The sequence below is a fragment of the Calypte anna genome, chromosome Z (genome assembly GCF_003957555.1).
Source record: "Calypte anna isolate BGI_N300 chromosome Z, bCalAnn1_v1.p, whole genome shotgun sequence".
Lineage (NCBI taxonomy): Eukaryota > Metazoa > Chordata > Aves > Apodiformes > Trochilidae > Calypte > Calypte anna.
The window spans coordinates 22,239,385-22,263,712 of NC_044274.1; the positions used below are offsets into that span (position 1 = coordinate 22,239,385).

The 24,328-nt window shown below is 37.3% G+C and overlaps 1 protein-coding gene across 2 annotated transcripts in view; it reads left to right on the forward strand.

Annotated features, from left to right (window-relative positions):
* RAD23B (RAD23 homolog B, nucleotide excision repair protein) overlaps positions 1-20,309 on the forward strand; it is a 38,605-nt gene extending 18,296 nt beyond the window's left edge. The window contains exons 3-10 of one of the 2 annotated variants that reach the window (XM_030467140.1): positions 657-736; positions 2,632-2,879; positions 6,315-6,370; positions 10,320-10,447; positions 14,908-15,028; positions 16,128-16,255; positions 16,649-16,825; positions 18,574-20,309. In XM_030467140.1, coding sequence (XP_030323000.1) covers positions 657-736; positions 2,632-2,879; positions 6,315-6,370; positions 10,320-10,447; positions 14,908-15,028; positions 16,128-16,255; positions 16,649-16,825; positions 18,574-18,687 — 1,052 coding nt within the window. In that variant the 3' untranslated portion in view covers positions 18,688-20,309. The remainder of the gene's footprint in view (positions 1-656; positions 737-2,631; positions 2,880-6,314; positions 6,371-10,319; positions 10,448-14,907; positions 15,029-16,127; positions 16,256-16,648; positions 16,826-18,573) is intronic. The other variant, XM_030467141.1, reaches the window with a different exon arrangement.
* The last annotated feature ends 4,019 nt before the right edge of the window (positions 20,310-24,328 follow it).

A 24,328-nucleotide genomic window follows, 5' to 3' on the forward strand; every position in this document is an offset into this window, starting at 1 on the left:
TATAAATAAATATATATTATATATAATGTAAATTTATTAATAATTGATAAATATTGAGTAATATCCCAGCTGAAACTGGTTGAAAGTATACCATTTGTTATTAAAAATGTTTTTTAAAAAAAGGTTATGGTTGCATTAAGGTGCATATTGTGCTAGTCTCTGGCAGGGAACAAGATATCTTACAACTGAAGGGCAAACAAGATAAGCAGGAAGGAATTTTCTCTTTGTGTCAAGAGTATGTAAGCAGGCATATGTTATTCATTTAAACTTACTGTATACTAAAGCTTTTCCTCTCCATTACTTGTATCTATGTTTTAAGTCTGATTACTCTTTCTCAAGATTAAATACTTTTATTTTAAATAATTTGAAGCATCTTCAACACTTCTGGCAGCAGTCTTCAAGCTAAGAACTTTGGACATCGAATGAGGAAAATTACTTGTCGCTCTACTGCCAAAGCATTAATAACCAAAACACTTTTTATGGGGATGTTAATGTTTAAAATCTGCATAAAATGTCCTTTTATGGGTATTTTTGTTTGTTTTGTGGTTTTTTGTTGGTGGGGCGTGTTTTTTGACTGTTTATATGATGAAATCCCCAAATCGTCTAATGATCTGTTAAATAACTACATCTTACTTTATATCTGCTTATTTTACCAGGTAAAATCCTTAATGATGATACTGCTCTGAAAGAATACAAAATAGATGAGAACAATTTTGTGGTGGTTATGGTGACAAAAGTGAGTAGTCCTTTATTATTGAAAAGAAAACTTTATTAATTTACTTTGTAGATTTTTTGTTGTGTTTAGTTGCTTGTTTGGGGTTTTTTGTTTGTTTTTTATTTTGATGAGTGATTGTATATGCCTGGCCTTAAAAGCAGTGGCATTTGATCATATGAAAGTTCTAATTAGCAGAAAAAATAAATGGTTGTATGAATAGGTATGTAGTATTGCTCCACTGTCCTAGTTTGTCTGTGCTATTTGTTATTTCTGTTCTATGCTGGATGCTTACATCAAAGAAAAAATCTGCTGTTGGCTGATTTTACTGTTTCTTCTGTCCTATCCCTGTGTTATTTTTCAATGATGCTATTAAATAGAATGAACCCTAGGTAGTTTGTTACTATTCATCTATACAGAACTCTTCCAGCATTCCCACATTGCTTTTCAAAACTCATGAATTGTTTCTTTTGAAAATCTCAGTAGCTTAAACCAGTATAGAAATAATACATATGCCAGTTAATGATCCTGTGAGGTTTTGAATTACTGCAGTGGCAAATAAAAGGGAATGACTATGATGTATTTGAAGTAACTCCCCTCTTAATGAGTGGTTAGATTGCTTCCAGGAATCAACCCACTGATTTTATAGGCATTCCAGACCCTTGAGATCTGGAAAAATCTTGGTTCATTTCTGTCTTGAGATATGAATTTAATATTGGAGCTAGCCTATATTCAGTTTCCTTCACTTCAGTCTGATAATTGACTCACTATATTCTCTTCAATATGTAAATGCTGCCTTCCCTAACAAGCAAGCATTCTAGACTAGTGATTTGCCTGTAGAAGAGGCATTTATCAATACCAGAAAACAGGAGCAGATTGAATTTCAGAGCACAGCTTTCATTTTGTTTATATCAGAACAGACTTCCATAGAGAGCTGCTAAATGCAATACCTTCTTCTATTACAGGATCTGTGTTTCCAAGTTGGGTTGCATTTTAGTGTTACAACCTTTTTGTTAAGTCTTTAGGCTTATTTCCCTTTCCTTGATACTTTCTGGACAAGACATGCCCTGTCAGATAAGCACAACTGCTAACTTTTTCTGATGATCAGACGTGTTTCAGCCGATTCTATGATTCTGTGATTTAGTTTGAATGCTTCTTGAAATGTTCTCAGTAGTGCCCATAATGTTGGAAGGTATTAATTCTTAAACTGTTCTTTCAGACAAAAGGAGGAAATACCTTTTTCCTTGTTTAAGCAAACATTGCCAGAAAGCCATTCACGGTGAATAAATAGTTGTGTTTTGTTAAAGTTCTGCTAATTCTCTTGGTAAAGAAGAGAATGGGGTCAGTTTTGTCAGTTCCTAAGTAAGGGGCTACAGTGATACAGCTTTCAAAAATGTTATTCTGAACCTTAGCTGGAAGTTACATGCATTCTTAGAAGTGTCATTTCTATATAACGGGACTAATACAACATCTGAGCAAAATTCATGTTTCCACTAGAGATGTGAAGAGTAAGTCACAATTATATGCAAATATTCCCCACTCTGTATTTGTTGCTGTAGATTTGGCAGTCCTTGTTTCTGCTGGATTTTGATGCTCACTGCAGAACCTCAAGTATGTGAAATGTTGTATAGCGCTTTGAATGGGAAGAGTGAATAATTAAAACTTCTTACAATTTAGGTAATTTTTTCTGCATTTCGTTTTCCAGCAAACAACATTTGTAATTAAATGTGATTTCTATTTTTCACTTTTTCCAAGCTTGAGTGGTGGGAAACTTTGTTACACTGGTTTGGTATCTTTTGACTACTGTTTTAGTTTCTTCTTGTGTTTTTATAAAACACAAGATTTTTTTCACTTCTGGAGTATTGCGGTCTATAACATTTAGCTTTGTGCTGTGGCTGAATTCTGTTATCCTCCTATAGCCGAAAGCATCAGCTGGAGCAGCTCAGCAGTCAAGTGCTACTACTGCTGCTAGCTTGACAGCTGCAGCTCCCTCACCAGTCATTGCACCAGGCCCTTCTGCTTGCCCTATGCCAGCTCCTATGCCTCCACCACCAGCACCAGATGCAGCTGCTTGTGACTCTGCACCTGTGACTGCTCCTAAAGAAGAGAAGCCAGGAGAAAAAACACATGAGCCATCAGCTGCTGTCAGCCCATTGTCAACTGACAGGTATGAAAGAGCCATCCGAAATGGCTTCCCTGTACATTTCTGTTGCTTCTAGTTTTGATTTCAAGTTGAATTTTCTTTTACAGTGTTAGTCCAATAATTTTCTCTGTTGTGCATAACAGTTCTTCCTTAACGGTAACTTCATTCTCTAGCTCAAGTATAATATTACTGATGGTAAGAAGTGCCCGTCCCTGCTTACACCTTCTTCCATGGGAGGTGTGGTCTTGGGACTAAACCTGTGTAGTAGAGAGTTAAATGACAGGACTTTTGGTCCTGCATTTCAGAGTTACTGTAGCATGAGTTTCTTTTCAGACTGAGGATATTCATTTACACAGGGATCTACTGCTCACAAGCTCTTAAAGATTTTTGAGGGATATGTCCTGTCCTGTTCATAGACCTCTGTTTTGAATTATGTAGATTAGATTTAAATTATAAGTTCTTTATTGCTATAAGAGTCTCTTAATTTCTGGAAAGAGTTTTTTTCTTCCAAAATGTTGGGTATAGTATTTCTCTTAGCCATGTAACATCTCTAAGCTACAAGCTTATTTGTTCTGAATGCTTATTGGCCCATCTGCAGATAGCTATGGCAGTTGGGATAGCTTTTAACCTCAGTTCCCTCCCATTAAGGAAATCAAAGGGAAGTTGGAGATTTCAACCCTGTTGTATACTGTGGCCTTCTTTTGCTCACTTGAAGTTGCTTAAGTCTGCATGGCATGAAAATACTGTTAGCTGTAATTTAGTGGCCATGGAAGTGCTACATAACATCAGATCTTCATTTTTCATACACTGGTTTTCATTTACTTGTGTTATTTATGTGACCACTGGTGCACAAGACATACATTTTTGAAATGGTTGTATTTAAACACAAATACTGATTTGATGGTAAGGAAACAAAACTTGCAATTGACTAATCTTTAAAATACCATCACAAATTTCTTGCAATAAATATCCTAATTGATGGTTTAATTTTTAAATTCTGAGAAACCAACATTTTAAAAGTGTGATAAAAATGAGGCTTCATTTATCAGCAAAAAATTGAAATTTTGTCCTAATGGGTGGAGTTTTTGCTGAGTTTGTCCAGCAGATTCAAAGGTTAGGTAAAGTCTTTAATACTGAAAAAGTGCTTTCCAGCTTTTCCATGTACAGATTTTAGTGTTGTAAAACTGCAGTAAGGGAGCCTCAATGTGCATACTTAACATGAAGCAAGAGAATCATTTAGCAATAAAATTGTAGCTGTCACCTGCCTTCATTTTAGTGAGTACTGCTTGTTTCTGATTTGCTTTAGAAGTTAAATTTCTAAGGCTGGTGAAGATTTATTGAGCCATGGCCAGGCAAGCTGATGTCCTGTTTCACCCTTGATCTTTTTCAGTTGTAAATCTTAATAGTGATAGATACCAGTGAAGCATTCTTCAAAGAATTTTTTTCCTTACATTAAAAAAAAACTTCTCTGCAAATGCCTTGACAGAATTTTGACGGAATTGTAACAGCATTTTCTGAAAAATTCCTCAGAGTGATCTGATGATCTTTCACTTGCTGATAGGAATTGCCAAATCTGGTAGCCTGAGAGATGCAAAGCTGCTTCAGCTCCATGCCTTCAGATCTGTCAATTACCAAGATTCCCAGTTCATACACACAATATGTATGTACATATATATGTATATGTATGTGGTGCATAGGCTAACACAGGCAGAAAAAAACCATTATTGAAGCAACCATTATAGCAGCAGCACTTTCATTCTGTTCCCCTTTGACTACTCAGAACTCAGACCACAGAAAAATACATATGTGCCAACAGAAAAAAAAATTACTCCAGTAGCTGGCCTTAGACAGTCCATTCTACTAGCTGGCCCCCAGATCTTCCATTCTTCCAAGTTTTTAGTATGTGGTCATGTGCTTCTGGGAGCTAACTGCTCCAGTCGCTGATACCTAGATTGCTTTAGCATGCTTACTCAAATGGAAACACGGGAGCTGGCTATAGACATGCACTGAACTTCATAGCTAGTCCGTAGATCCCCTGGTCTCCCAGTTGCCTTATTCTTGAACACATTATCAGGTCTCTAGATGATCAAGGTCTATGCTCTTACCAGCATAGACCCCCAGATGCTACACTCTTGCATCAGCTCCTCTCTCACACCCTTTGGTAAGCTCTGGCTTACAACCATACAATACCCAGCTCTAAAGCCTCTTGCCCTGCTTACTGCAGTTGAGCTTGATGCTTTCTACTGATTGCATGCACACCAACGGATGCATCGACACAGAACAGGCATGCACTCTAGTCTTTTCTGTTTCCAGCACCCCAGCACATGGAAGCCCCTTCTGCAGTTGCTGTTAATGAGGCTTCTGCAGTGTCTGATCTCTGCAAGCTGCAATCTCCATAGATGTGTAGATCTCTGTGACTCATGATTTCCTGCCCAGTTGTGGACACTTAGTCTTCCATACACACACATTTAAGTAGAGACACCTCTCACACATGAAAAATACCTAGAAATTGAGTTTAATTAGAAGGCTAGGTGGACTAGTGTTAGAGTGCAGGGCATTGCTGGCCAAGTGCTGTTTACATGTGACTGGCCCATTTACTCCTCTTTTTGCTCTCTTTACCTATACTTTTCATCTGTTGGGTGCCTTGATGCTTCCTTTCCCCTGCCTGTTGTTCTTACCCTAGATAACCCTGTAGATTGCATGATCCCCCAAAATTTTTTTCCTGTGACCGTGTGTTGAGTTGCACCACTCTGTAAGCAGGAATACCCTTGATCTGTAAGGAGACCTGGAGTGCCTCTCCAATTGATCCATTTGGGTTGTAACTCTGAGACAGAGGGTAATGCTTTAAGTTGCAACCCTGGAAGGAGCCAGGAAAGGCATACTCTTGGCTCTGACCGAATTAACTGGGGTTCCTCTGCTTGATGTTGTGCCTCTGTGCTCCATCATGTTCATGGAGGTGAACCATTAATTCTATAATTTAACAGCTTTGATAATTTGAGATGGAGTAATTGCAAATGCCAGCACTTTACATTCTTAGGAAAGTTGGATATTGAGATTTTAACAAGTGCTTGCCAGTAACCTCCCTAAGTCCTCATTGAGGTCAAACCATTGACTGTGGGGAAGCAATTAGTGAGACTGCAGTGTGCTTTTGAAAATCCACGTTTTTCTCCCACCCTTTAAAGCATTTCAGCAACCAGATGGCTAATCCCTGAAGAGATGGGCAAGAGGCAACTATGGGAGGGGGAGGGGGGGAAGGTTGGCCTTTAAGTGTTAAAACCAGCAGTTTTAAGTTTGTAAAATCTGGTCTCACGTAAGACCAAGAGAGAGTTTTTTGAAAGCTTTGTTGTTTTTTTAGTAACAAAAAGGGGCTATTAGAGTTACAGCTGCTGCTACGTTTTAAGAAAACACGAAGTTTTCCAAAGTTTTGTAATTACCATTGCACTTGTCTTCATCTTACAGTACAACAGGTGATACATCTCGGTCAAATCTTTTTGAGGATGCTATAAGTGCACTTGGTAAGTGGAGTGTTTTTTTAATGTAGACATTATTTTGGTGCAGCAGAAACAAATGACGGATTAGCAGACATTGACATTCTCTTCTGTTTCTGTCATTAAGTTATAATCAAAGTACTCTTCTCTAAGATATGAAGTTGGTATCTTAGGACCAGCATCAGTAACTTCTTTACTGAAGAATATTTCACTTTATATATTTTTATTGTGTAAAAGGAAGATCCTTATCAATCCTGGGTTTTTTTCCCCTTATTGCTTTAATTTCTCACTGTCCACTTTGAAGTGTCTTAAATAGAAGATTGGAAATAAATATGCATACACTTTTCACCTTTACTTCACAGTATGCAGGTCTGATAAAATTACTTCCTTTATTATTCTGTTGTTCCAGCCTCAACAATACCGTCTTTTGACACATTTAGATTAGACAAATTCATGAAATCTGCTACTGTGTGGGTAGTGAATGCCTCCGTATACCTACAACCAAGCCACTTTTCTTTTAATAGTTTGAATGTCTTTGTTTCAAAGTGGAATAAACAGGGTAAAAACAATCGAATGTTGTGCTCTGCATTCATGCAGATTCTGGTAGCCGGGAAATCACTGGGCACACCCACAACTCCTTATTCCTCCTCAAATTTTTTGCAGGGAACTTTTGGAGTGTAGCAAATCAGGGCAGAGAAATAAGGGTGATTGATTTTTTTATTTTGTCTTACCTCTTTAAATGTTAAGCTGCAGTTTGTTATGAAAGTTAAACGAACTCCAGAGTTTTGCTTACATGTGTGTGTAGGGCTGTGTCAGTGTTTTGGAGGCTGGTGTTGTGATTAAGCAGTCCAAGGTGACTTAGGAGCAACAAAATGTTCTACCTGGGTTGGTGGTAGCCACCATGTATAGTCTAAGTGCATCATAGGTCTTCTGTAATGACATACTGGTTTAGGCTAAAGAAATGTATGAGCTGAAAAATCTAACAGATACAATAGGAGACAACCAGTTGAGTTCCTTTACATTTTTAAAGTAACTTCTGCTACAAAAATTGCTGCAGACTTCATTAAACATTTGTTATACCTTAGTGGCTGACATCTGCATATCACAAATACTCATGTTAACAATAATGACCAGCAAGCTTAAATAAGCTGGTGGCTTTTATTCATTGATCTTCATAGTTGAAAAACATTTCTCCTTTCCATATAGCACAAGAGCATCACCACACTACCCATTTTATATGGAAGTTCTTTGGTATCCAGTGCAGTAAGCCCACATATTCCTAACAGTTTGGAAATAACAGGCATTGAGTGTGTATTCCAGGACAAGCATTTTGCACAGGTTATATGCCAAACAATTTTCAGACGCAATAGGCATGAACTTCAGTTCTTTTTCTTTAGAAATGTCTTAACAGTTACATGTTTGCACAAATGCAGGTAGGATGGTTTTATATCCTAAGTAGGATACTAAGCAAGTTCTTAACCTTGGCTTTTCAATTGCATTGAGATAATTGACTTCACTTCTAAGATAAAGATTGGTTGTTACTGAATTGGTTTTGTTTTCAGTTAGAATAAGCAAACTGAAAACTAATGTGGCTTTGTATGCTACCTACACAGTATTCATGTGTACTTAAGCAGAGCAGCCCAAGCTTTCTTCAGAGCATAGGACAAAAATTACTGTGGGGAGTGTGATCAACTGGATTTGAGAGTTTATACAGCTTTAAAATGTTGTTTGAAAGGCAAAAGCAAAGACCAGAATCAGTTCAGCGTTGACCTTGCACACGTTCACAGTAGCACTATGTAGAGATAGGCCTGAACAGATCATGAAATTGCTGGTGTGCAATTCCTGAATTACTGTTCTCAGTCTTCCTTTTCCACAATTTGTGTAAGTAGACTGTATATAGTGTTCATGTGCCTAAACTCTCAGTAATTGTTTCCTTTTTTGGCTTTTCATTGTGGCTTCTGTATAAATCCATCCAGAGCAAGTTTACCTTCTTGCATCTTTTTTTCTGTACCAAATCTCTTATGTTGTTCTTGTCTCTCTCTAACTTACATTGAAAGGGTACTACAGAAATGTTAAGTATTAACTAATTACATTACAAAGTGTTCTGTCTTCTGTTTACCTTGATTAGTTTATTAACAATGGTAAGAGTAAACCAGTGCTGTATGAGAAAGAACATGAGCAGTAATTTTATTAGAATCGCTGTGTTGAGACAATTATTGGCTTGGCTTTTTTGCTATTCTGAAGATACAGAAAAATATATCTTTAGAGCAAACTTTAGGAAATTTAGGTGATTTTTAAAATTATGACTTTGAAAAAATGGAAATAGGTGTAAAATGATTGATCTTGTATATGAAGACATGAACTTACCATTCCTTAAAATCAGGTGGGCGCTATTATTTAGAAGTCTGAATAATAAATATTCAAATAAGTCAAGGGTTGTAAATCTATCGTTTATCTTTATAGACAGTGGACAGGTACCCTTTGGCTAGGGCTATTTTATTATTTGTTCTTGAGTAGATTACCGTCAGTCATACATCTGATTATTTAGAAGCATTCTTTAAGAATCAGGCAGTGGGATTGTTTAAGTCAAGACAACATTAACACACTTTCTTGAGTGTGTATAAAACTTTTTTCTTTAGTTCTTGTAATTGTGACTTAGTTTTCAGAACAGAGTAGCTGTAGCAGTATATGTTTTGTCTACTTTTTTTAATCTGTTATCTTTTACGGTGACTGTTAATTATCTAACTCTGCTACCACTAACTGGCTAGTGTTACAGCATCAGTAGTGGGTTTTCACTAAGATCAGGAAAATCTTTATCTGAGGACGGAAAAAGTATCTTAATGCTGGAGGGAGGTAAAGGGGTGGAGGGTGGGGAGACGTGGAGAAGCAGGGAGGGAGGGTTGTGGTGATGAGTTTTGGTTCTTTTGTTTGTTTTGTTTGGAGGTGTTTTTTTGTTTTGTTTAGGGTTTTTTTGTCTTTTTCTATGTTTTTGTTGGGTTTTTCCTTTGTGAGTTTTTTCCTTTTTTTTGTTTGTTTTTTATTTGCCTTTTTCCCCCCCAGTTTTTGGATGGGAAGATAACCTTTAAGATGTTGAGCTCTTTTTGAACAGTTAAGCTTGTTCTCTGCTTTTAAGGAAGGGAAGTAAAATGCATTATGAAAAGAGACAATTGTCCCTCCAGTACTGTCAGTGTAGTGATCAGTTGTCCTTAAATTGCTCCATATGTATAGTCTACACCTTTTTGTCTTGATGGCTGCAGGTGTGGACCAGGTTAGTCCATTCTGCTGTAAGAGGTGGGGGTTTTGATGTGGTGGATGTCTAGTCAAATATACATGAATTAAATGAGAACTTGTTGTCCTAAACACTCACTTAACTGTTGAATGACTTTCTTAGATTTAAGTCTTCTGCCTGATTTGAGTTCATCCATGTTAAACTGATAAAGTAACTTCGATCATCATCAATATGTAGCAATACACAGTTGGTCATGGCTTTTTGTCATATATCTAATTGTATTATAGTGTAAAGTCATTATTTGAGAAAACCTCAGTGGCTAATAGTTTTACAGGCACATTTCTGCCTAGAAAGTTTGGAAATTAACTTACAGTGCAGGAGGTACTTCTTGTTTACATGAGGAATTTAATACTAGATGTAATGATGCCCTTGACTTGAGATGAAAGTGTGGAGAGGGAATATTGTTTCAATTGCAATTACACAATTATCACTAGTGCTACGTGTTTTTCAGTAGAAGTTTGCATTGCATTCATTATCCTCTGTTATTCCAGTCAAAAAGCGAAACTGTCAGAATGTATTTGGGGGTAAATCAAGAAAAACATGGCAAGTTTAATGTGAACTGTTGTTCTTTATTTTTCAATGAATGACCGAGATTTGAGTTGAAATTAAATTTATCCATTGAAACATTTTTGTGCTTTTTTTTTCCCCTCCCTTATTCCCTTAAAATGGTGGCCATTATACTTCTAGTGACAGGTCAGTCCTACGAGAATATGGTGACTGAGATCATGTCAATGGGCTATGAACGAGAACAAGTAATTGCTGCACTGAGAGCCAGCTTCAACAATCCTGACAGAGCAGTGGAATACCTATTAATGGTGAGCAGTTTATTTTACCTATGCTCCTATTCTTTCATCTTTTATTTTCTTGTCACTAAAGAATGATTTTTACTTTGATATACTCCTTATGTTGAATATTATTCAATATATATGACAATAATGCAGATTCACAGAGGAACACCATTTCTAAGCAAAGCACCTGGAAGGCTGAGTATTCAGATTTTGAAGGTCATAATGTGTTGCAGAAAATACTGAAGTCATCCTAAACTGCCTCTGTCACTTCTTCACTTGTATTCTTTGTTGATTTGCATGTAAATGTATGTAAACTGGTGCAGGTGCAATGACAGTTTTAACTGTGAGTTCCAGGATCAAGGAATGACTTTGTGTCACGTCTTTGTTACAGCATTAGCTATGGATTTGTATTATTATTTATCATTTGGCAAAGGCAATTTTTAAGTCTAGTTCATAATTTTTACTAATAATGCACAGTATTCTTAAAAACATACTTTTCAAATAGAAAGGTTGGAAAGTTTTTTGAAGTGTGCTTAATTTTACTGGTGTTTTAATTTAAGCAGTGTTTTGGAGAAGAAACACTTTCTCACTTCACTGTTATGAGAGGACATAGAGTAGCTTCACTTCAGTGGAAATCTTTTGAGTTGTTTTAGGGGCTTTTTGGATTGCTTCTCATTTTATACCTTAATCTGGCATGAGAATTGTAGCCACTAGCGAATCTGTCTGGGAAACCTGCTGCTTAATAAGGATTTCCAGTACATTTAATTATCAGCCTAGTGCAAGCTTTTTCCCTGAATGGGGTTTTGCGTTGTTCCGTGTATGAACTTGGAATAAAATCTTGAAGCCATGCATCTTGAACTACTCCTTGCCAAACACAAGCAGATTGAATTTCTGATCGATTGAGAAATTTTTGCATCCAGTTACTTCTCTTTTGTTAATATAAGTTTTTCTTCAGTAGTCATGATTACAAGTAGCTGGTATGCTAGCTGTTTACATTAATGATCTGAAGACTTTGTAGCATGCATTTTTTAAACAGGTAACAAATACTGTGAGTACACGAATGTAGGAATTTCAGTTCTCATCTGGTATTAAGCTGACAAAAGGTGATAAGTGTTGTCTTGCCCTAAGGTTGAATGCAAATCTTCTCTGTCATAAGTCTAGAATCTCAAGTGTCTGGAATCTGAAATTCCAGACATTTGTTTTTCATGCCTTAAAACTGTTGGTTTTATTATGCATTTATCCTGTACATATAACAAAAATCCAATACATCTTGGTCTTGGGCTTGCTGTGCATGTGCCAATGATGTATGGAGTGAAGTGCTTCTGCATTTAGCCTGGTGTTTCCCAGCTTCAACTTATTTCTGTTCAGGAAGTCCTGAATAGAAATAGTGCATACTTACAATGAAGTTCAGAACATGGTGCATCTACCAAATAGATTATTTGGCTGGTCTGACCAGTTGATTTATAGGTCTAGTGCTTAAAGTGGATCTTTCTATTATGTAAGGTACTCCCTTTCTGTTTCATATTATACTTTATTTAGAATATCTTTGTTCTTCCTGCTGGAAAAAGGGAATGGGGAGGAACAGTCTTGCTCTTAGAGACCATATTAGCTGGCAGACTTGTGTGTTGCTCCAGACGGTTTTTCTGTGATCTGCTGGGTTCTAAACACACTTGTGACTATACTGCTGCTATAAGAAAAGCTTTAGTTAATACCGGTCCTTTGATGCTGTGCTTTGACCCTTCACTTTACCTGCTTCTAAATAACCATCAGTATCAATTTTTATAGCATCAGCAGAGTAGGACTGGGATGTTGAGAGCTGTAAGTGTATGCTACTGTCCTGTTTTAAAGAATCAGTACACCACAGGGTACCTGTAAAGTGTTGGAAATAAAATGTCAAGACAATATCTGTGCTTAAAGTGTAACTTTTTCTTAGATGAGCCTTGAAGATTCCACTTCTTCTTTAGGTTCAGATAACAAACTGTTCAGTTTTCAGGGCTTCATGGCTGACCAGCTAGTAATAGCCCCATGTCCTTGAGCTATGTTGGTGGAAGAAGCTCTTGATTACAAAAGACACTGTTTCCTTTTCTACACTCAGGCTCATCTTTAAAGGCATTTAGATTTGTATCTTCTTTTTACCAAGTATTTTTTAACCTTTAACTAAAAAGAAGTCCTGTCTTTCTTTTAAACAACCAGATCATTGGTTTGGAAATTTTTAGGAAATATTTCTTTACCAAGAGGGTGGTAATACACTTACCAGGCTCCCTAGAGAGGTGATTGATTCTCCAAGCCTGTCAGTGTTCAAGAAGCATTTGGACAGTGCCCTTAATAACATGCTTTAGCTTTTGGTTAGCCTGGAATGGTCAGGCAGTTGGACTAGGTTGATTATTGCAGGTTCCTTCCAATGGGAGCTATTCTGTTCTAAGTGTTTATGTTCCTTGGGCTGAGCCTGATGTAATTTTCCTGTGGAGAGCAATCTCAGCTAAAAACTGCTCTGGTGCTCAGTTAAATAGTAAGTAATTGTTTAATCCACCGTAAAGCAAAAGTGGCCTTTTTTGTTTTCCAAGCAGCATTTACCTTCAAAATTAATACTATTTGAATTGATACAATGCTTTATTCTTTTGGATAGTTGTATAAACATAGTACACACATCTCACTAGTCTCTCCTGATTACAATTGTACACAGGCTTGGTTATTAGGAGAGATATACTATATGCTGGTATTTTAGAGTTCATTTAGACTTCATTCAAGGGTAAACTTATGGTTTACAAGTGTGTGCTCTTTGATCTGGGCACAGGTTGCAGTGACAACATATACCTGTGAACAAGTGAAATCAACCAGTAGTTTCTTAAGATTAACCCAGATTCCTACATTATACTTAGAATACCCAAAATTACTGCTTTGATAGGAAAAGGTATTTAAGCAGCACTCTGTAAGAAGCTGGTAAGAGGGAGCTACCTCAGAGTTACGTCATAAATGGAATTTTCTTTGCCTTCTGCGGTGGGAGGGATGTGTAGCAAGCTGATGAAGCCATATAATAGGGAATGAAGTGTGTCACAGGGAAAGCTTCCATTTGTTCCTCTGAGTGCACTTGAAGATTAGGCGGTTTATACCTTGACGTGCTTCTTATCTCACAGGTAAGGCAAAATTTTGTCTGGAGCACTGTCCAGTTCCTTCTTTGTAGATGTGGCCTTTATATTAGTTGTGTATTTGCCCTTTTAGTTCACCTATAGTGATACATATATCCTGTGATGAACACACTATAGCAGGATTTTTAATGTACATTACCTGCCTGTGCTATCTGTGGTAGGTTTGCCAAACTTCTTCATTGTCTGATTATACTGAAATTCTGTGATCATTTCCACCCACCCTTTTCAACATGGTATTTGGTTTGCAAACTGAAGGGTGTCCTCTTCATTTGAGGAAGGTGAAATACATTCAGTTAAACCAGTGTTACCTTCTCAGACTTAACTGAGTTCCATATGCTGGAAGACAGAAATAAAACTGAATTTTGTGATGCCCTAGTAACTGAGTGTTGTGAAGTAGAGGATCTTGTATAGTGCCCCTTTGGGGTTGGGTTTAACATGGTTCCTTCCATTATTACTGTTTGTGTTTCAGGAGATATACTGTTCTCTGGAGTCTACCTTTTTTGGATTCCTGTTGAGCAACTTACCTTTCTTGCTCTCTTGTACCACTAGGACTAGTAGCTATGTAATCTTCCTTGGCGTCAGTCCCAAGCTAAGCTGCCAAAGTTTGTGGGTGTCAGAGAGGAGGATGGAGAGGACAACTTTGGTACAGGAATTCATTGACAGTGAGGAAAGCATGGTTAGGATGGGAAATTAGAAGGATTCCTGCATAGGAGAAAGGTAATAGAGTGAGGTCTCATTTACTATTATCCTGGTTGAGATTTGTTAGTTTCATCCCCCTGATGTCCTATACAAAGTTGTTTGCATATGGAAAATAAACAAAATGCAAATTAACTGGGTTTTAACTGCTAAAATTTGGTAACATACAGGCCCTTTTGACTTAATTTTCATGCAGTTGCTTTGAGAAAAGAGGTCCAAATAGCCATGTTCTTATGCCTCTTAATTTCTTGCCAGATTGTATAGGTCTGTAATCCCATTGCTAGCGTTGTGTACCACAGTCCTGTTGCTGTAGTGTAGCTTTATCTGCATAATACTAACATATTGTAACACAATATCAAGTTTAACTTTTTCACCTAATTTAGCTCATTTCCAATATCTTATAACAGGTTTCAAGACTTACGGAGCGAGGTATATTTTAAATTGATGTGTTTTCTTGTAAAAAAAAAAAAAAGGCTCTTTTCACAGAATTCTCTTCCAGTTGTAAGTGCATATGTTTCACAACATCTTGCTTTGTATTTGCAGTGAAAGCATGAATGTTTTTATCTTCATTCTGAAAATTAAAACATGCAGTAAAAAAAGTAACTTTTAGCATTCTGTAGGTAATTATGTGAACTGTGGCTTTAGGGTATACCAGCAGATAACCAGGTTGTGGCTGAACCCCCTCAAGCAGCAAGCATTGGTGCCTCTCAGTCTTCAGCAGCCGCAGCTGCAGCAACTATACCTACAACTACTAGCTCATTAGGAGGTAAGAAAGGGTATATTTAAGATGATATGATAAACACCATACAATAAAGCATTTTCTGCTTCAGTAAATTTTAAGTTCAGGTGATTGTGAATAGATTAAAGGGAATTGGCTAAGAGCTGTAACAGTTATTCTGAAAGTGTGGTGCTTGCTTGGAAAAAATGGCCTGTTTTATATGGATATATCTGGAATAAAGCATGAAGTTCCTAAAAATGCTGTGATTCAGCACAATTCCTTTAAATCAGTATTCTGACCTTGAAATAAGACAACAGATATGGAATAGGTTGTGTTTTCTCTCACTTAAGTTATGGCTTCCTACTTCTGTGGCTAATTGTGCACTGTTGACTGTGACTATACTAACATTTACTGGCTGAAAGTTGGTATGTCAAGGGAGAAACTGGCAATAAGGCCATGAGGTGTAGCACGTGAGAGACCTATCCATGACCTGGCGCTCATCAGTCAGTAGATCAGCACATGGACAGAGTTGTTAGTGCCTGTTGAAGACAACTTTGTCTTGAATGGAAATAAATATATGAAAAGAGTAATCAGGGAGTAGGAAAGATCTGTCTTAGGCTGTGGCAGTTCAGCCATCACTTGATGTTCAAGATGTAAGCTTTGATAGAGGCTGGTGTTCACCATACAAGTAGTAGTGAGAGTACACATGACATCTGTTAAAAGGGAACTGATGAAATGAGGTATTTCAGAGTGCTTTGACACTGCTGCATTCAGGGCTGTATGGGATATATGAGAAGGCAAGACTCACTTGAGGATGAAGGTGATCTATTGAAGGAGGTTGAGAACTGTTGTAGACATGGAGACAACAGTAGGCTGAGTAGGTGTTTCTGAATAAGGCTACTTGAAGATAAGACACGAAAGAGAAAAAAGTGCTGCAGATCAAGGACTGAAGACTTGTGACTCTTGTAATAAGGCTGAGTAAGAAGAAAATGCATTCTAGATTAAGTTAGTATGAGGAAGCAAGTTCTTCTGTGATTTGTTGTCTGGTCCTGTGCCCTGTTTCTGTCTATACTTACATTGTAGGTATATGTTTCATAAAGATTCTTGGTAATTTCTTAAAAAAACATGTTATCCCCTTAATTTCCAGGACATCCACTTGAATTTTTACGAAATCAGCCTCAGTTCCAGCAGATGAGACAAATTATTCAGCAAAATCCTTCATTGTTACCAGCATTACTACAACAGATTGGACGAGAAAACCCTCAGCTACTACAGGTGAATCTTAAAACAATAAAATAACACTCCTAATGTCAGTTCAGCTTTCCAAGAAAGGGATATGTTCATGTTAACTGGCATGCTCTGTTAACAGCATTTAGAGCAGTCTATTGTTGGCTTTTCAACATACTTTTAATGACATTAGAAATAAATACAAGTCCATAAGAGATGCAGAGGGCATCAGGAGGAGGGAATGATCACTGCAATGTGAACATAGACATGAAATTGCATTTCTTGTAGTTAGATTTAATAATTTTTGTCTACACGCTTCCTACATATCCTTTTGACTGCTTAATCCATTAAAAATAGCTATTCCTACCTGCTTGTTGGAAGGCTTAAACATGGCTTATTTCAATATATATTTTTTTATTATTATTCTCCCATGCATCACAGCAAATAAGTCAACATCAGGAACATTTTATTCATATGCTGAATGAGCCAGTGCTGGAGTCCCGTCAGGGTTTGAGTGGCAGTGATGATGGTGCCAGCAGTGGAGGAGTAGCAGAATCTGGAAATGATCATATGAACTACATTCAAGTAACACCTCAGGAAAAAGAAGCTATAGAAAGGGTGAGCCTTTCTACTTTGAAATGTTGCTTGGCTGTTTCTGTAGAGTGTTGACTCTGGTGCATGCTTCACACACACCATAACTTATGCTCAATAATTCTTCATCACTGTTGGTATTTCATACTTCATATGTCCTGGTGTTGCAGTCTCGTTTTAAATCACATTTCCTCTTGGTTTATAGCATATGAGTCTAAAATCTCTTGAACCTGCCTTAGACAATGCATGGCCTTTTAAGTGATCAGAGACCTTCTGTAATAAGTGATTGAATGGATTTCTCTCAGGCAGTAATTCATCTTGCGAAAGTCTCAGGCAGTAGTGTTTCTATATCGTGCTGTCCTAGATTTCCAGGTACAAATGTGTTTCTGTATAAGCACTCTTTGCAAAGTACTTGGATAGTAAAAGCTCTCATAGTTAAGTAGATTAGTTGAAATTTCTACTTAGCCCAGTTCTTTTTCTATACATAAGAATGAGATAATTTTAGCTTTCTAAAAATACAAGTAAACATGTCTGTAAAAGTACACTTGAGGTGGTACATTGCATTCATAAATACTGCACGTAACACTGACTAAATGTGCATATGCATAGGTGGCAGTACCTCATTTTTCTTAGAATAAATTGCAAAAACTTAGGTCATGCAGTGCTAGTGTTTTTTTACATCAAAACATTGGCTGGCAAAGCACAAGGTTATGTAAGGGTCATCAGAAAAGAAAATAAATGTGTTGTTTCACTAGATTTCAAGGAAATTGACAATCAAATGAGTCTAGTAAAACTGTATACCTTTACATATCATCCTCTCTAGTCTACTTCTACAACCATTTCCAGCAAAGAGGCCTGTATGCTTTTTACTCTTCCCATGAAAGACACACCTCAAATTTTAGTTGTTCTAGTATTACAGGTGACACAGTCATGCCATTTGTAGTAACAAAGAATGGTTGATAAGGATTAATAGGACATCGTTTCTCACAAAGATTTGATCTGCCCCATATGTAAAATACCTTCCAGGTGTTGTGAGCATTTTAAGAAAATCTCCAAATGGTTGTATGTACTTCCCTTTGGATAAAATGAAGATTGGTTTCTTGAATGTCTTAAAGTGCAGGCTAAACTAATTTCCCTTGGCACAATAATAAGCTCTTCTCTAGTATGCTTATCTCCTGTTGTCATTGTGTCACAGACATTAATTAGTTCCTTGACTTCTGAAAAACATGTTATCCCTATTTTACTCTCTGTGGATATAATGCATAGTCAGTGTTTTAAAAATTCATAGTCCAGTTGGAACAATTGGAAGTGTGGTGTAAAGTGAGGTGTTGGGCCACCTCCTAGTGATCCACAGGCTGGGAGCTTTTACTCCAGACAACTTTTGGTAAAAAAATTGAGCTTTGTATAATTAATAGTTTTAAAATATGTATTGTTTCAAGTGTTTTTCCTGCATCAGTACAGTGTGCCTATAGTTCCTGACATTGCTGACCCAAGTCTCTTCTAGTGACTCACTGGCAGTGAAAGAGAAGTGAAATGCTTTCTGAGCATATGCTTTCTGAGTCTCACTAGACTCAATGCACTTTTTAAAGTGAGAATTCTTTTAGTAAAGACACAGGCAACACCTGATTATTTGTTCACGAAAGGCTGCATTGAGCTAGGCAGCAATATTTGTTTCAAGAAGGCAGTAATTGCTTACCTGGCATTTCAAGGTGCTCGACATACAAAGCAGCTTAATATACAAAATGTACTTTCTGAATGTGTTGTTTTTCTTTCAGTTAAAGGCACTGGGATTTCCTGAAGGACTTGTGATACAGGCATATTTTGCTTGTGAGAAGAATGAAAATCTGGCTGCCAACTTTCTTCTACAGCAGAACTTTGATGAAGATTGAAAGACTTATTTCACACCTCACACCAGTGCATTACACTAACTTTGTTCACTGGATTGTCTGGGATATTTGGGCTTATATTCATGATGCTTGGTGTATGGTATATGGGGATAGAGGAAGAAAAGAAACAAAGCAAAGAAAGCAGCAATTTAAATTAGCAGATGCAGAAAATCATACAGTGTAAAATATTACTCAACCAAAAGTCAGCTCCTGCAGATAGTTCCTTGTATAAACTGTAGTTTTAACTTCTAGGTTTTCACTGTGCTAGTTCCAGAAATGTGTAATGCCCTGCTTCATGTTTTTCCTACTTAAGTATTAGCGTTGGAAGTAGCCTTGTGCTACCTAGATCCTACAGCTCGTATTTCATGGAAACACTGGATAGCAGCTTTGTGAAATCTAGAAGACATGAGCAAATGCAAACATGAATGCCAAAATGTGGGTAGTTATTTTGCTTTTTCAGATGTGTTAAAGCAACGCAAGAAGCACAGTATTTTGCTTGATGCTGGATTAAAACAAAGTTAGCTGCTTTTTTCCAAATGAAAATTCATTTCAGTTAAAAGCGTCTTGATCATTCAAAAACACCACCTCTTCTTTTCCCCTCTTTAAATGATCTCAGAAGCTACATACACAGAGGTAAAATTATTATCCTGTTTACATCTTCTCTCTTGGGGAAAAATGTTAGGTATCTACTGTTCACATCAATGTTATGTTGCAGTAAAAGTTTTGAAAACACTAGATTGCATGTTTGGTTTTTTATATGTGCTCTTGTGAACTGAATGTTCTTTTTTGGCAGCAAACAAAATGCAAGATTCGTTTTTGTACACTTCTAGGAGACTTTCTCAAATGAAGTTTCACCTTCCGACCTTTGTTGACCAGCTTTTACATTACAGCTGTAATCGGCTGAGATACTGGCATTCTGTTGCTCTTGAGTAGATTGTAATGATCAAGCTATTTCTGTTCAGTAAGAATTTTTTTTTATTTCTTTCCATTAGAAGGAAAATCAATTGATAACTTGATATATCAAGTAAATGATCAAGTTATTCCAACCCAAAAGAATCTACACTTACACTTTTCTATTGAAATTTAAGCTCTGCTTTTAATGTTTCAATCTTCCTTCTTAGTACCTACTTGTCATTTATTTTCATTAATCAACATAAAATTTAACAGTCTTGCTTTTAATATATATTGACTTACAGAAACAATTTTACTCATCATCATGCTAGCAAAGAAAAGAAATTCTAATTTCATCTAAAGCTTTTATATGTAATATTTCCTGAAAAACAACCTGGGGATGTTTTGAGTTTTTTACTGTTGTATTCCAGTTCCCTGGATTACAAATTTATTTCTACAGTAACCAGTAAAATATTATTAGTGGTACAGCACTAAGGTGTTCTGCCATTAATGATACCAACAAGTGTTACAGTGAAAGAATGATTTTATGCTTAGACTATGTATCAGTGAATTTAACTACTACTAAAGCTAAAAGTACATGTCAAGTGTGTAAGAAGAGAGTGAGAAAGAATGAAACGTTTGTATTTTGTTTCTTCATTGGTTGGCTGCAGCCTGTTAAATAATTATCTGCATAAAATAGTGAAATATATTAAAGCCTTTTACTTTGTCTTTCTCTCCTGAGAAAGCATCCTGTGATGCTTTTCCAGATAGTGTGTATTTTAATTATTTGATCTTATTCTTTTAAAGTTTCATAGGTATGTAATAAGTGACCAGTAGTGCAACCCAGATCAGTAGAAGATGTGATACCACTAAATGGAAAATAACTCTTTTGTAATGCTTTAATTTTAGAAAAGTTAGCATAAATACCAGTTCAGCCAGTAGACTTGGAGTCTCAGTTTATTTTTTTGTGGACTAGAAGGGATGGATTTTGATTGAACACTGCAGGCAAAAAGGGGCTATTTACTATCTGTAAAAGGACCAGTTGCTGGGTACTTGAAAAATGCCAAATTCATACAAGGATTTCTTGAATGTATTTTACCATGTATCTGATACCTTAGACAGAAGCTTTTAGTCTGTAGCAGTCTTCAGTACTGATCAGAAGTAACCATTCCTTCTTTAGAAGGATGGAGAGTAAGCAAAACTGTCTCTGGGAGTTCCAGTCTACTTCCTCCAGTTTTGATTCCAAAATGTTTACTTATTATATATGTATTTAAATTAAAGATTCTTCAGCTTGGTCTTTGTAAAAAAAGCTAGTACTTTTTGATCATTTGTAACTTTGCATGCTGTATGACTGATGAATTTGTAGCTAATATGTCTGAAGAATTTTTAGTAATTATGTTCCCATTTTTCAGCAGTAGAATAGTGAATAAATGACTTCTGATTAATGACAGGTACCTGATCTTACATGCTAGCAAAACCTGTTACATGTTCAGTAATGGGATACTTGCCAGGGAGAATCACGTATCTCTCTAGTTGCAGCCAGAAGGGAGGAATACATGGAACTCAAATTGTGTTGCGAAGGTGAGTGACCTCAACAAGGTGTATAAGTTGCCTAGATGTGCTGTGTCTGTTTCTGCCCAAATACTACCAGAAATTGCACAGACAGCTTTTCAGCTTCTTTGCTATGGGCTTTGCTATTTGGGGATATCCTGTTATTTGGGAACTGGGGAGCAGTCTCCAGGACTTTGTGAAGATTAGCTAGGAAAATCACATATTTCTTGCTAAATTTTGGTACTGGAGTCCTTAACTTTGTTGTAAAACTTCTGTCTGCTTAGTGAAAAGCTAATCTTGATGCACTTTTAATTGGAATTGAAACCTTAATATTAATTCTATAACTGTCCATTCTTATGTTCTCCATATAGCTGTATTTTAGTACTGTGGTTCATTAGCTTTTTCCAGAACCCTCTTACGAATACTACAAATAAATAAGTTTTCTTCTGGTTTCTGTCAAGCCTGTCTCTGTCTGTGAACTTGAAAATGCTATATAATTCAGTCAAAACAATTAGGTGAGAGTGAAGAGAGAACATCTTTTTCAGTAACACCTTAAATTCTTCTTTGCCTGGTTTGGGATGCCAAGAAAGTGTTCAAGACACTATCTTTTGAAAAACAGTATTTTGAAAGTACAATGATGTAGTGAAACTACAAATTATAAAAATTTGTGACTTCAGGAAATAATCCAGAAAAGTAGGCTTATTCCACCTGTGATGAAATGATGCATGGATATAATGTAATTATTAAATTTCCACAAAATACATGAATGATCATCATTGCTAATGGTTGGCATTTATGTCTGCAGCCTGTAGCTGCTAGTGCTGACTCCTGTCAAGTGCCAGTGCTGCATATATAGATACACTCACAGAATATTCGATCTGCAAGGGAAAAAAACTCCAGACATTAACTTCCTTGGCTCTTGTTAGCATTCAGCTTCTTTCCTCCTTCTTGACAGTGAGAAATACGAAGCAAAAAAAAAAAATTAATAACACAAAAATAAACTCCAGTTCTAATCCAAGGACATTTGATGACGACCCTGGTGTCTATGGCATTTCTTGTCCATAGTGCAGTGAAATTAATAGAGACACTTGTATACTCTTCAGGACTAGTAGTAGTCTGGAAAAATAGTAGTAGACTGAAGATACTTAATACCACTCCATCTCTTTCCTTTGGCATGTTATTCACTGAACTCATGCAAACCAGTATCTGATACATTCTTTTGTTTGATAAAAGTCAAGTGCTAAAAAAAGTACTTAAGTGAAAGTTTTATGTTTTGTATACCTTATGCAGCAATACCCAGAGACTTGGAATAGAAAGATTTTTTTGCTTACAAAAAGACTGAGAGGCACCAATGCTTGCTGCTTGTGGGGGTTCAGCCACAGCCTGGTTATCTGCAGATACACTCTGAAGCCACAGTTGACATAATTATCTACAGAAGCTAAAAGATACTTGGTTTCCCACATGTATTATTTTGTTTTCAGAATGAAGGTAAAAACATTTGCACCCCCTTGGCTTTACCCTAAATTTCTATATTTTTTTTTCTCTTTCTCCTCACTGTTGGAAAAATTATGCCAGATGCAAAGGGAGTGCTATAGCTCCAGTTAGAAAATGGGAGAGCAAGATTTCAGTTATGGCTAGAGAATGGTGTACAGAACCAAGGCCACTGCACAGTTCTGAGGAACATCTCATGGTCCGGAAAGAGAAAGGAAGTAAGGAGGTCACACCTGTAACCCCCCTTTAGGGAGGAGCAGACAACATAAATGACCATAATTGACCAAAGAGAGTATTCCATCCCGTACATGTCATAGTCAATATAAATCTCAGGGATCACGAGAGTCAAGCTCTCTTCCTCTTCACCTTCACCCTTCTTCACCTGTCCCTGTTTGCTTCAGTATCCTGGGAGGATTCCATCCCTTCATCTGCCTGTGGTCCTGATCCCTGCCAGCCTGAGACTGTGTTCCTGCCTCCAGTTCTCGACTGCTGCTGACTCCAGGAGTCCAGCCTGGACTTTCCGAGGGCTGCCCTGCAGCCTCAGTGGTGATGTGAGAGTTACTAGGGGAAAGAAATGGGAAGGAATGTGGTATCATTTTCCTGTATATTTGTACATATTTAATTTTTTTTTCCTTTTTTATCATTACTGTTCCATGTTGTTGTGTAATGCTGTGTAATTTTATCATTACTGTTCCATTACTGTTGTGTAATTTAGTTTCCAATCCATAAGTCTCTCTCTCTTATTCTCTCTCCCTTCTTTATCAGGGAGGGGGATTAATAGAGAACATCTGTTATTTGGTTAATTGCCTTCCCAACGTTAAACCAGGAGAGATTCATGGCACCCAGTGTGGCTTAAGCTAATTAGGTCGAGCCCAGGTACCAAGATGTCTTCAATGAGTAGGAATCAGACCTTATTCTTTGGAAATTTTACAGGAAATTGGAAATTAAACCAGTCATTCCATATCTTTTGTATTCTGGGTATCTGATGTGTGGTTTTTACCTGGGATTAATGTTGCTCTGTGGTTCATTCTTGGTGAGAGCTGCTTAAGAACCCTAGTCGTGATAGAATCTTCAATACCAACATACTGTGTGGCACATGGTACAGTGGTGTTTCATTGCTAATTACACTTCCAGTTTAAATTTGGGAGATTATACCACTCCATTTCATTCTGGGCTGAGTCCACTCCAGTGTGTTCAAAATAGCTTTGTGTTTGTGAACCTCCTGGTGGGTACTATTAATATTGTTCAGATGGTGCTGAGGAGTAAGACAAAAGCCACAATTGTGAGGGAGCACACCTCTTCAGAGATGGAGAGTTGCTGCTTGGAGAGCAAGAGCTGCCTGGTAAGCAGAGCACCACTGCTTCTGCCTCATCAGCTGCTGCTCCTCCCCCCAACACAAGGGCACAGCTCTGATAGGGCAGGGAGCATAGCCCGTGTATCTGCTAGAGCTGCAGCTGCTGCCTTCACCCCCACATATGCTGCTACTATTCAGGAATCAATCTCTGCTTATGCCGCCGCTGCTGCTACTGCTGCAGACACCACAGCCTCTCCCCCTCAGTCCATGCAGCTCCTAGTCAACTTTGTGACTTGGAGAAAAGTAAAACAAAGAAAAGAAGGTCTTAGCCCTAGTCCTTCAAGGTCTGCATAAGATGACCAGGTGATAGAGGAGATAGAGGATACAACCTCTCCTTGTAAAGCAGCTAAAGCAGAG